Raw genomic sequence first — 13,717 nt, 5'->3', positions numbered from 1 at the left:
ATTGGGTCTAGCAAATAAAGTTTATTAGGGTTCTATAATGCACTTCATTTTTTAGAATCTAATCATATGTATTCACTGTGAGATAATTTCTTGATTACTACATAATAGTAATAATTCATCTGTACTTTTAATGTTCCATAGAACACTTGGTTTTGAAAGAATAAAAATAATTACTTCTATACTTACGCTAGGGCTATGGTTACTAGAAGAAAAAACTTTAGGATTTATGAGTATATGTACTTGTCAGTCTTCTCTTTTCCTTCCTAACTTTTTCACAGTTTGTATTGTTTGTCTCCTCTCTTCTCCAAATCCCACTGCGATTGTGTTTTATCTTCCATCCCCCTTTTCACCCCATCCCACCTTTAGTCCGTTCAGTGTGTGGATCTTTCAGGTGCATCTGTGAACACAGCTGGGGTTCCTTCACTGTCTTACAGTTGTTGAGTTTGCTGGATTTCAAGGGGAGAGATCAGGAGTATCTCTCATGCTACCATTACTTTTAATATTTTCTTTAAAAATTGAAAAGAGAAAGAAATCCAAGGTATTTCATTGTGTTGACTGCATCATAAAAGTGTTTTATGTAAACCAGAAGATTAAAAAAAAAAAAGACTGTGGCTATAGAGAAAATGATGGTAAAGGAAATGCAAAGGAAGGAAAATTTTTGTAAAATCATGGAAGTACCAGCCTGATAGCTTGTTTCCCAATGTTTCTCAGAGGATAGAATGCAAATCAGAATAGCTGTTTTATTTAAATTGGTTTGAAAACTAGACAGAAGCATCTGACTGACCCTTCAGAATCTGTCACACAAAATCAAACATGGAAGAAATGAAAACATTAAAGTTAAATTTAAGTTATCTGGATATATATAAAGTCCAAATGTTTTAACAAGTATAACTGGTTTTATGTTGAAGTTGGTTACTTTTTCTAAGCTGCTGCTTTACAATGTAGACCCATGGTTCCAATTATTCTCTAAAGGAGGAAGTTAGGAGCCAGCCACAGTTGCAACAGTTGTAAACAGTACTCCATTAGGCCTTAATATTACTATTTAGTAACATCTTTTGAATTAAAGTTTTGGTAGGTTTAGATGCTCTGTTTAAAATGACTTTGAGCCTCCCTGGAGCATGCCCGTGCCTTTAACTACCCTCCTCTCTACTTCCCCCTCCTCCCCGTGCCCAGCACATTTCTCTTTCTCCGTGCTTCCCCTTCTTTTTCCTCTGTAACTTGTTTCCTAAAGCCCTTATCTTTTACCTCTGTGACTTTCTAAATAAACTCTCTCTTATTAAAAAATAAAATGATTTTTAGCCTGACCTTTGGTGGTGCAATTGATAGAGCATCAACTTGGATCCTGAGGTCTCTGGTTTGAAACCCCAGGCTTGCCTGGTCAGGGCACAAACAAGAAGCAACTACTATAAGTTGATGCTTGCTGCTCCCCCACTCCCTTCTCTCTCTTCTTTCTCTAAAAAAAAAAAAAGAAATTTACTAAAGAAAAAAAAAATTTAAAAGATGGGCAGTGGGGAGTGGCCTAACCTATAAAAATATCAGTAATCAAAGAAGTGACTGAATACACACTAGAAGTATAATGAACTCAAGTGGTCTTAGACTTAAGGACAAAGTTCTCATTCACCTAGAACAGGGGTCGGGAACCTATGGCTCGCGAGCCAGATGTGGTTCTTCTGATTGCTGCATCTGGCTCGCAGACAAATCTTTAATAAAAAAAATAATAACGTTAAAAATATAAAACATTCTCATGTATTACACTCCATTTCCTACTGCTCATGTTCAAGGTTGCGGGTGGCTGGAGCCAATCACAGCTGTCCTCCGAAACAACACCAAATTTTTATTGGATAATGTGTAACGTACACGGGTCGTTGTGAGGTCAGGAAGTAAACTTCCCTCCTTTTAATCAAGTAGTCAGCTAGCTAATTGCAGAAATCCTTTTGACGAAGATGGCTAGAAGAAAAAAAGATGAGGAGTATCGTACTTTTCAGAGGAATTCGCCTTTGTGGAGAGAGCAGGTTCTGCAGTGTGTCTAATATGATAAAACTGCATCGATGAAATGGTCAAATATAAAGCGGCACTTCGACACACACCATACTACATTTGCATCAAAATATCCAGCGGGGGACAGCAGGAAGAAAGCATGTCAAGAGCTACTGTGCAGAGTGCAGGCTAGTCAGCAGCAACTCCGTGTTTGGACCCAACAAGGTGACTGGAATTCAGCTAGCTTTGCTGCTGCTTTAGCAATTGTGAGAAACGGAAAGCCAGTCACAGATGGGGAATTTTCCAAAACATTCATGTTTGATGTTGCCAATGAACTTTTTGATGACTTTTTGTATAAAGACAAGATAATCAAACGAATAAAAGACATGCCTCTGTCAGCAAAAACTGTTCACGATCGTACCAGCATGATGGCAAATCAAATTGAGGCAACACAAGTGAAGGTCATAAATGCAGCACCATTCTTTTCTCTCGCTTTGGATGAGTCAACAGACGTAAGCCATTTATCCCAGTTCAGCATGATTGCAAGGTATACTGTTGGTGACACACTACATGAGGAAAGTCTTGCTGTTTTGCCTATGAAAGAGACAACAAGAGGGGAGGATTTATTCAAGTCTTTCACTGAGTTCGCTAAAGAAAAAAATCTACCAATGGATGAACTTATTTAGGTGTGTACTGATGGTGCTCCATGCATGGTGGGGAAAAACAGAGGATTCATAGCGCTTCTTTGTGAACATGAAAAGAGACCCATCCTAAGTTTTCACTGCATCCTACATCAGGAGGCGCTTTGTGCTCAGATGTGTGGTGAGCAGCTTGGTGAGATGATGTTGCTGGTCATTCACATGGTCAACTTTATTGTTGCCCGAGCTTTAAATGATCACTAGTTTAAAACACTGCTGGATGAAGTTGGGAATAATTATCCTGGTCTGCTTCTGCACAGCAGTGTGCGTTGGTTGTCAAGAGGGAAGGTGCTCAGCCGTTTCGCGGCTTGTCTGAGTGAAATCCGGACTTTTCTTGAAATGAAAACATCAAGCGTCCTGAGTTAGCTAACACTGAGTGGCTCCTGAAGTTCTATCTTGTGGACATGACTGAACATCTGAACCAGCTCCATGTGAAAATGCAAGGTGTTGGAAATACAGTCTTATCCCTTCAACAAGCAGTGTTTGCATTTGAAAACAAGCTGGAACTCTTCATTGCCAACATTGAAACAGGTCGTTTACTACACTTTGAAAAACTGGGAGAGTTTAAAGATGCATGCACAGCAAGTGACCCTGCTCAACATCTTGATCTCCAGCAGCTAGCGGGCTTCACATCTAATCTCCTACAGTCATTCAAAGTGCGCTTTGAAGAATTTGTGAGTGCACTCATCTTTTTAAGTTCATCACCCATCCACATGAGTGTGCAGTGGACAGCGCCAACCTGAGTTACATCCCCGGTGTCTCTGTCAGAGATTTTGAGCTACAAGCTGCTGACCTGAAGGCCTCCAGACATGTGGGTAAATAAGTTCAAGTCACTGAATGAAGATTTGGAAAAACTTGCATGACAGCAAGCAGAGTTGGTGAGCAAACACAAGTGGGGAAAAATGAAAAAACTTCAACCCGCGGACCAGCTGATTGTCAGAACTTGGAACGCACTTCCCATCACATACCACACACTGCAGCATGTGAGTGTTGCTGTACTGACAATGTTTGGCTCTTCGTATGCATGTGAGCAGTCTTTCTCACATCGAAAGAACATTAAGACCAACCTACGATCACGTTTAATGGATGGAAGTCTCCATGCCTTCATGAAGCTTAACCTCATCACGTATCAACCAGACTACAAAGCCATCAGCAAAATACCATGCAGCACCAGAAGTCGCATTAATGGTAAAAAGTACTTTATTCATCATTGGTTAGCAACAGCATAACAATGTTATTAAAAAGAGTATAGAGACTTATTGTACTTAAAAGTGTTGGTCTTACATAAAACGCACACATTTTCTTGTATTTAGTATTAAACATATTGTATGCCTCTCACGGAATTACATTTTAAAATTGTGGTGTTCATGCCCTGGCCGGTTGGCTCAGTGGTAGAGTGTCGGCCTGGCGTGCAGGAGTCCTGGGTTCGATTCCTGGCCAAGGCACACAGGAGAAGCGCCCATCTGCTTCTCCACCCCTCCCGCTCTCCTTCCTCTCTGTCTCTCTCTTCCCCTCCCGCAGCCAAGGCTCCATTGGAGCAAAGATGGCCCGGGTGCTGAGGATGGCTCTGTGACCTCTGCCTCAGGCGCTAGAATGGCTCTGGATGCAACAGAGCGACGCCCCAGAGGGGCAGAGCATCGCCCCCTGGTGGGCATGCCGGGTGGATCCCGGTCGGGCACATGCGGGAGTCTGTCTGACTGCCTCCTCGTTTCCAGCTTCGGAAAAATGAAAAAAAAAAAAAAAAATTGTGGTGTTCATGGCTCTCTCAGCCAAAAGTGTTGCCAACCCCTGACCCAGAATATTCACTTGAGAAATATAGAAGATGTACCCAGTTAGCTGATATTAAAGTCTTGAGTACATTACTGTTCAGTAACCCATATATAAGGCAACTGGTAAAGTGAGTATTTATATAAAAAATCTTAGAATTATATTTGTATAATATTAAATTTTACAAATTTATCTGCAGTCCACTTATTCCTCCCATTATTGCTCCTTCCAGGAATCTGGACTCTCTCCTTTGGTGGTCTTAGGAATCTTTTCAACATAATTCATTTTTCAGGAAAAGGAAATTTTGCTTTGAGCATTAAAATGGATACATGGTTCTGCTTTATTTATTAAATGGTTCTTGAAATAATTCTTGGTTAAAGGTAGAAGTTCTTCACATTGGTTGGAGGAGATTTGTTATCTTCAGAAGTCTAAATCACTCTTGAGAAGTTCTTGGGACTTACCCAGGTTTTCAAGAAACTGTTCAAAAGCTTTTACCTAAGGATATAGACTTGTCTTGTAATTTCTGGTTCTGTGTTTGATAGCGGATGCAGCTTTCTTCTCTTCTCCTCATTGTTGGAATGGCATCTAATTCATGCAGATGGAGCTTATGTTTCCAATAGTAAACGGACCAACTGATCCACTTTCTGTAAATCAATAGACACTGAAATTCAACCTCTTTTAGGGTGAACACTAAAAGGGCTTTCAGCAAATGACTGGTTCCTTTGCTAACATTGACATCCAGCTGTGGAAAACAGCACTGGAGCATGATTCTCCACTCACGCTAGGGACGTTGTTTGTCATTCTGATGTCATTTGGCTACCTGGCTACTTTCTTCAGTTGCTCCTTCAAATGCTCCCAATATTGAAGTGAACTGTGATGCTTTGGAAGCTTTGTTGAAGGTCAACACTAATTGTTTCAGGAACAAGAGCTAAAATTTTATTGGAACTTTTTTAATTTCCAAGAATATCTTGATCAAACAGGCATATTCCTTAAAATGTTTATTGATTATGTATATAGATTTTCTGACAAAAGGGTGAATTTTTTCACTTAGGTGAACTTTCATTTTAATGTCTTGACCACCATTTACAAGACTCAAATAATCAAATATCCCAGAGTGTACCACGGAGGATAATTTTCTAACTGATTCAACACAGACCCAATCAATGAACACCTCTTCTTCCGGAATGTACCCAGAAGCAACGCTTAAATTCATAGTCCTTTAGTGCTCAGCCAATCTGTATGGCGTCATAATGAGGGACCAACAGTTAGAATATATGAGCCCTGTCCAGTGGACTCAGTGGTAGATAGAGTGTCGGCTTGGCATGTGGATGTTCTGGGTTTGTGGGTCAGGGCACACAGCGGAAGCGCTTATTTCTCCACCCCTCCCCCCTCACTCCTCAATACAGCCATGGCTCAGTTGGAATGAGTTGGCCCCTGGTGTTGAAACTGACTCCATGGCCTTCACCTCAGGTGCTAAAGAAGAGCTCGGTTGCTGAGCAATGGAGCATCGTCCCTTAGTGGGCTTTCCAGGTGGATCCCGGTCGTGGTGCATGTGGGAATCTGTTTCTGCCTCCCCTTCTCTCACTAAATTAAAAATAAAAAAAAGAATATATGTCTGCAGACCTGATATCTCATGTTATCATTGTCTGTCATTTCAGTGTCAGACACCAGTTCTTTTTCCTGAGCCTGGAAAGCTCCCAGTTTCACTGTATTATGTTGTTTGGGTCGGTGGGAATATATCGTGCTTGTATCAGTCTTGTTTGGATTCGTTTTCTGGGTCTCCTTTTCCAGATCATTCTGGTTGTTGAAAGATAGGTAGCAGAAGTAAATACCTAATCTTTCATTGTGAATGAAAATCAGCAGTGTTGAAAATAATTCTATATCGGCCCTGGCCGGTTCGCTCAGTGGTAGAGCATCGACCAGGCGTGCAGCAGTTCCGGGTTCGATTCCTGGCCAGGGCACATAGGAGAGGCGCCCATCTGCTTCTCCACCCCTCCCCCTCTCCTTCCTCTCTGTCTCTCTCTTCCCCTCCCGCAGCCGAGGCTCCATTGGAGCAAAGATGGCCCGGGCACTGGGGATGGCTTCGTGGCCTCTGCCTCAGGCGCTAGAGTGGCTCTGATTGCGGCAGAGCGACGCCCCAGATGGGCAGAGCATTGCCCCCATGCCGGGTGGATCCCGGTTGGGCGCATGCGGAAGTCTGTCTGACTGCCTCCCTGTTTCCAGCTTCAGAAAAATACAAAAAACAAACAAACAAAAAAAAGGCGAAGGAGAAATAAAATCTTTCTCAGAAAATAATTCTATATCATTGCACCATAGTGGAGTAAGTGGTAGTACTCAGTATAGGGAAAGAGCTTCTGGTTAATCAAGTTTAAGCAGCTCGGGCAGCTTGGAGGGTTCAGCCACCTCCACGGAGTGCTGTACTCAGCCTGGCAGGATTACTGCAAGAATTGGTGAGGAGCTCACAGGAGCCTCCAACTTTGTATTTTACATGGACAGTTTCATTTATGTCCAAGTTGCAGCTACCATTTATGTGCCAATGGTTTCCGAGACCATGTCTCTAGCCCATTCCTCCTTTGAGCTCCCAATGAAATCTTGGCCTGCCTGCTGTGGCAGGGTAGAGGAGGTAGGTCTTCAGAATGTACGAATGTTTAAAACTTCAGCCAGCATCTTTACCCATAAACCAGTCTATCCTCTCTATTCTCATTCTGTGACGACTTCCCATATTCAAACTTGACTTGAATGTCTTTGACTCGTTCTGCTTTTTTTCACTTGACATTTACTCCATAATTACCAGTTCCTATCCAAGTTTGGTGAAAGAACTGACTTTAGTGCACTGCCCCCATCTTCTAGAACTGCTTTTGTCAAGCTTCTAATTTAGACCTAATCACAGTGAGGTGTAATTACAAGTTCACTTTTCTGTCTCACTCTCTCCCCGCAAGTTTGTAGGCATGTAATAAATATTCTAATTTGCTTTTATTATTTAATTTATCAAATTAGTCTTAAATTGAGTGGCTGATGCTATATGTATTGATGTGCTTCATAGTTTATACATCTTAAAACATATGTTAATAGAGTGTTTTTCAACCCATACTAATGAAAATAAATCCCAAGATTTGAGCGGTGGATCAGTATGGGCAAAGAGTTCACAGAAGTGTTTCTTTATAAATTCTTTAAATCTTGACCATACACAAAAAGTTAAATGGTATACAGAGTAGAATAGCAGAGGTATCTTTGGGAACATAAATAATGCTTGGTACATGAAATGATGAAATGATATCATGTGGTTATAACATGGTCAATGGTGTATATGTAGCCAATATAGAAATAGATAAGGCATTATTTTCTTTGATTTGTCTAGGGTAGTAAATTAATGTATTAAAGTCAGAATGTCTTCTGTTTTGTTAAACCATTTTCTTATAACGCTATAGTATGGTAATTAGGTACCGCAGAAAAAAGCTTTTTTCATTTGACTAAGTTTTTTATATTTTGTTTGGGATAGGCATAATTATCTCTTCTGCCTTGGGGATTAAAAAGAAAAACCTATTAAGAAAATGTTTAAATACAATATATGTGCCAGTGTGGTGGCTGATGTTATTGATCTTAGGCATCAGGCATAGTATCTACTCCTACTCCTTTTATCTGAGTAATGTTGAGACTCATTGAGAAACTATTGAAAACGAATGTGTAGACCACTTACCTTCTGCTTTTTGTGCCTCTGTAGGTGCATGGACTGTATCGCACAACAGGTGCTAGTTTTGAGAAGGCCCAACAGGAGTTTGCAACAGGCGTGATGTCCAACAAAACTGTTCAGACCGCAGCTGCCAATGCAGCCTCCACTGCAGCCACTAGTGCAGCTCAGAATGCTTTCAAGGGTAACCAAATCTAGAGAGTCTCCAAACAATACACTGTTATGTTTTACTGTACCTTTTTCTCCAATTACTGTATTCTATAAATATTTTTATGTTCAAAACATATACACACACAGTACACACAGCATGTATATCCTATTCACTTGTGCATGGGCAAGAACCAGAAAAATGTCATCTTATTATTTACCTACTAGTTTCTTAAGATTTTAGAGCCCCTTGCAGAAAAAAAATGTTACATGCTAAATATTCTCCATATTTTTTGGGGGATGAATGTTCAGCACATTTATTTCAGTGATGAGACACTGAAATTAATATGGTACTTATAATTAAAATTGCATTTAATACTAGCTGCAATCATTCTTTCAATAATCTTAGACTTAAGGATTACACATTGGAGCAGTAAATGGATGCTTCAGAGACTTAGGGATTTTTAATTGGCTTGCTTTTTAGTGGTTTCAGTCACCAGTGAGGAGCCTATGTGCATTTTGTAGTAGATAATGTAAATTTTATCTTTTTATTTTCTTTTTTTTAGAGTAGTTGATATTTTGATATGAATCTCTGATCTTGCATGGGCACCACGTTTCTTAAAAGAATTAATTTTAGCACTGCTTATGGTTGTTAGAATGGGGAATTATTTGTAGGATCATAGAAATGATTTTCTGTTGTAATAGTTTCTTTTAAATAAAAGTTTATTGGGGTGCAATGTGAGAATATAATATGCAGTGCATTATCCAAAAGAAAAGCTAGAAAACTGATGGAATAGAATGTAGTGATGATAATACTTGTTTTTAAATTTTCAGTATTCATATCATAGTAAAATATTACTTATGGAAACTTGGGTATATTCTTGTGCTTACCCTTTCTAATTGAACTGAGGTTGTGTTAGGCAGCTCTTTTTGGGTGAGTGTGTGTAATTTTTAACAGAGATATTAAAGTCTACCCTAACTCCTTGTCCATAAAGAACGTATAGTATTTAAGGGATTTTTTTAAGTGTCTTATCTCTAGTGGCACTAAAGATAAAAAAGTCCCTCGTATTTCACATATACTTGAATCCCTAATACATCTGTCTTTCAATTTTTGAGACAGACTGAATATATTAAAATTTTTAATAGTAGAAAAATAAAACATTTAACTTGTACCAAGCAAGAAAATGTACAGTTGAATCCATTAATTACGAATATAATCACTTTAAAATTATTACTGCGCAGCACAGGAATTCACTCTTACATGCTTGGGTTGAGGTCTGAATCAACTTCAGTGCTGATTAAAAGACTTAAGACATTTGTAACACCATGAGGCTGTGTTTGGGAGTCATTAGCTAATTTAAGATTACAGAGTAATAGGTACTGATTTATTCAGGTTGGTTTTAAGTAGGCTCATTTATTGGAATATATTATTTGAGACTACACATCCCTTTAAAAAAAAAAGGGCACAGATGGTTAAATCACTTTCATTCTTCTCCCCAAATCTGGAGTTAAGATGAGTTTCACACTGGGGCTGGATGGTGGATTCTCACTATTTATGAAAGAAGCTTTGCATGATAGTGCTACAAGGTGATGCAGAGCCAAGTGTTGTTTACATTTGTTGTATTTGGGACTTTATTGAAGTAATATACTTGGAATATATTTCTTTTATTGTGATGAAAATAGGGTTCAGAGTTTGAATTTAAATTTTCTATGAATATTTCTGATCAGTGATATAATCTCAACCTACTGTGTCAACCAAATAAGCCAGTCCAAGTTTTTCACAATCTGTAATCTTATTGGTAATCTGTTTCATCTGTGTGCTTTATTGAGTGTGGATTTTACAGACATTCAAAACATTAACCACAAAATACAACAAGAACACTATGTCCATGATTATATTTCAAGTCCATTTTTGTTTTAAAGTAAAAATGAAAGATTATCATTGACACTTGAAAAATACTGAGATACTTTCCTTTAAGAACAAGAATGCTTTTATCTATTCTGTTGAAACCCCCATTGTTAAATAGCAAAAACCAACAGTACCTTTTTTGTGTGGATGGGGAAAATGTTATAAATTCAGTTATTTGGGTTAAAACAAGCTTATGAGAGAATTGTTTTTTAAAAGCATAAATATGAATTAAAATGATGGCAATGCTTACAGTTTGATAAGAGGTAGGGGTTTTAAACTCTTATATTTTCTATTCTCTTAACAATAATTAGTAAATAGTCTCGTTTTCACTCAGCAAAAATAAAAAAGTGTTTTATATTTCATATTAGCATTACCCAGTACTGGAATCATGAAATGGTCTTCACAGTGTAAGGACCCATGTCATTTTTCACTTTGCAGTGTTAAGTTGTGGCTGTTTTATACAAAACTCAAGTTTGAACACTGGAAAATCATTGCTCAGTGATGTGTAATTTGGGACTTGGATTATTTATCTGGGGATGTTTGTATATTTTGTCAGTGGTAATACTGCGCTGCCATCATGGTGACTGTCATGGTTCTATATATAAACACCCTCCATCTGTCCCTCTAATGTTGCATGTTTTCGGTGGTTTGGAAGTTTTGTATATTTATTGTATTAACACAGAATGTCCTAAAATAAAATGCTGTTTAGTGGATGTGTGTTGTATAATTTTAAATACGTTATTAGCACTTCAGAGGTAGAATTTACGCTGAGGGTTTAATGTATAAAAATTTCTCATTTGAATTAAAAAATAATCTGTATAATTTTATCATGTGCTAAACAAAATAAACATATAAAAGATTATTCAAAAACTCTCATCAATGTTAAGTGACAAGTTTTCTGTTGCGTTAGACCTTTGCAGGTAGTGAAATGATGAGCTTCACTCATTTTAAATATTTTTGACTATTTTAAGGTCAAAATACGGACTACCTAGAGATTCAAAATGGAAAAATGTTTTTGTGGTTCAGATTTTCCTAGGGGTGGAATGAATGCCTCTACTAGCATTGCCTTGATTCGAGTGAACTTGTGTTCCATTTCCTGACCTTGCTGCTGTTGCTGTTTTATGTACTGATGAAAATACTTGCTGGACTTTTCACTTGGTTATTTAAAGGGTATGTTAAAATATATATAATGTTCATGGTGAATCTTATTTTGAGAATATGTATTCAATTAAAAGAGTAGCATTTTCAATTTTCTGGGTGTTATCTAAAAGTGAGTTTGGATTGTAATTGGATATATCACCTATAAATCATGTTGAGATCATGTATGGCTTGCATTTTAGAGAGAATTTATGTTAAATTTATTAATTCTATAAATTATTTGTAGTACCATAATGCTTTTACAGTTATTGCTATTCACTCTTTTTCTGAAAACACTGACATTAGCATTTAATTTTATCTTTATTGGTAAAATGTATGATTAGACTGTTAACATACAGAACTTGTTATAATTTTACACACATCTTCCTGTTAGGATTACTACAGCTGTCAAACACCATTTCACAGGATCTTCTTCCATTTATTTAGGAATACATTTAGAGGAATTGGTTGATTTCATGTGGTTGATTTCATGTGATTATTTCACCTTTAGGAGTGAAATAAAAGTGGTTCATGTAGAAATAATTGAGGATGGTTAAAAATAAAAAAAAATACTTTGATAGACTTTGAAGGACCATAGTTTTAAGTTTATTTAGAAGAGCATGTTTTAAAACATTAAAGTTGTTAAAGTGCATGTTTATTAAAACTAAAAAGTTGTATCTCAGTGGTTAAATATGGAAACTGAAGTATTTTCATTAGAGAATTAGGGGACATTTTACAAAACACCATGCTTTTTGTATTGATTTGTATTTTAACCCTTATCTTCTGGCTTTATCCCAGTAGATAAAGAGCTAGGAAGAGACCTCTAGCAGTCTTCTAAGCTGGGCATGGCCACTACCCTGTCCTAGATAGATGTCTTTGATTTAAAGGTTCTAGGAAATTAGGGAAACTTCTCTGTTGTTCTTACCCATCCTGTGGGTTCTGTATTTACAATTTAACTGTGGTTTTGGTAAGACAAATCTTACAACCTGTAGAATTTTCATTAGCACTGTTAATATTTTCAAATGGCAGAGGAAATGGGAGCTACCAAGTAGCAATGCAGTAAGTGTTAAATTTTATGTTTATCTAAATCTTGATTTGTTTTCAGCTCAAAACTTTCTGGGTGTGGCATGGCTGGTGGTGTAGCTAAAACCATTTTGCCACTAAAACCCATTTTATCTTTTTTCAAATAGGAACAGAAAATAGACCTCTTCTCTAGTAGTAGTCTCTTCAAATACTTGTATGAGATTACTCTTGAGTATTATCGTCTATACTTTTAAAAGGTTCTAATTTGTAAAGTAATAGTATGCAAATTTTAGTTGTTTTTTTTTAATGATTATTTTTTGTACGCTGGAATATATTTTAATTATTTTTACTTATTTATTCATTTTAGAGAAGAGAGACAGGGAGAGAGAGAGAGAGAGAGAAGGGGGGAGGAGCAGGAAGCATCAACTCCCATATGTGCCTTGACCAGGCAAGCCCAGGGTTTTGAACCGGCAACCTCAGCATTTCCATCCAGGTCAGTGCTTTATCCACTGCGCCACCACAGGTCAGGCTGCAAATTTTAGTTTTAAAACACTTAGCTATTATCCCAGAATTCTCCAGGACTTTTAAAATATTTTGTGGATCAGTGATTCTCAAGATAAATTATGGTTATAGTAGTTGTTACTGTTGGCAATTTGTACTGTTCTTCAGGTGTTTTGGGGCTAGGGGGAAAATACCATTAAAAATCACTGTCTTATTTGTGGTGGTCACAGTGGTTCCTACAGTGTTATATCACCTCCATAAAAACTGAGCTCACTGGGCATATACATTTCTTAGTTTTTTTCTAGTGTGAAAGCTGTATACGCCTGTTGAATAATTGAGAAATATGGAAAATGACAAATGGGAAAATAAAAATAACATGTAATTTGTCACCTAGGAATATTAATGCTAATGTTTTGTTAGATTATTCCCATTCTTTTTCTGTGCATGCATATTTTATAGAGTTAAGGGATATAAACAATTGGGATTTTTTAAATCTTATTTTTCCTTTATTTAACATTAAATCATAATCACCTGATAGTTTTTAAAATTAACTTTTTAATTTATAACATTAATACACACTTCAGTCTAAATAATAGGAAATATTTATAAGCAAAAGAAGGTAAAGCTGCTTAGAATTTTATACCCATAAATTACTATTAATATGTGGTTTATATCTTTTTATTAATTTTCTAGAAAGACTTTTTACCTAAAGTTAAAAAATGATTTCTGTGTTCTTGTAATAGGTTTTTTAGGGATGTTGGGGACCCTGAAAGCCATCTCATCCAGCCATGGGAAACTCATGCTTGGCTCATTAGATTTTTTTTCCTGGGTAGATTTATTCAGAACTGTACTGTTCCAGGATGGAGCACA

The 13,717-nt window shown here is 37.4% G+C and overlaps 1 protein-coding gene and 1 pseudogene across 1 annotated transcript in view; one reads left to right on the top strand and one right to left on the bottom strand.

The window, feature by feature from the left end:
• Nucleotides 1-10,980, top strand: part of SCAMP1 (secretory carrier membrane protein 1) — a 114,593-nt gene extending 103,613 nt beyond the window's left edge. Inside the window, exon 9 of the mRNA XM_066381694.1 lies at nt 8,164-10,980. Within this exon, the coding sequence (XP_066237791.1) occupies nt 8,164-8,328 (165 nt within the window). The 3' untranslated portion in view covers nt 8,329-10,980. The remainder of the gene's footprint in view (nt 1-8,163) is intronic.
• Nucleotides 4,863-8,102, bottom strand: LOC136403322 (DNA primase small subunit pseudogene; annotated as a pseudogene).
• Nucleotides 10,981-13,717: the final 2,737 nt, after the last annotated feature.

This window comes from Saccopteryx leptura, chromosome 4 (genome assembly GCF_036850995.1).
Source record: "Saccopteryx leptura isolate mSacLep1 chromosome 4, mSacLep1_pri_phased_curated, whole genome shotgun sequence".
Lineage (NCBI taxonomy): Eukaryota > Metazoa > Chordata > Mammalia > Chiroptera > Emballonuridae > Saccopteryx > Saccopteryx leptura.
Note: the sequence above shows the minus strand (reverse complement) of the source record. Positions and strands in the feature narration are given on the sequence as shown.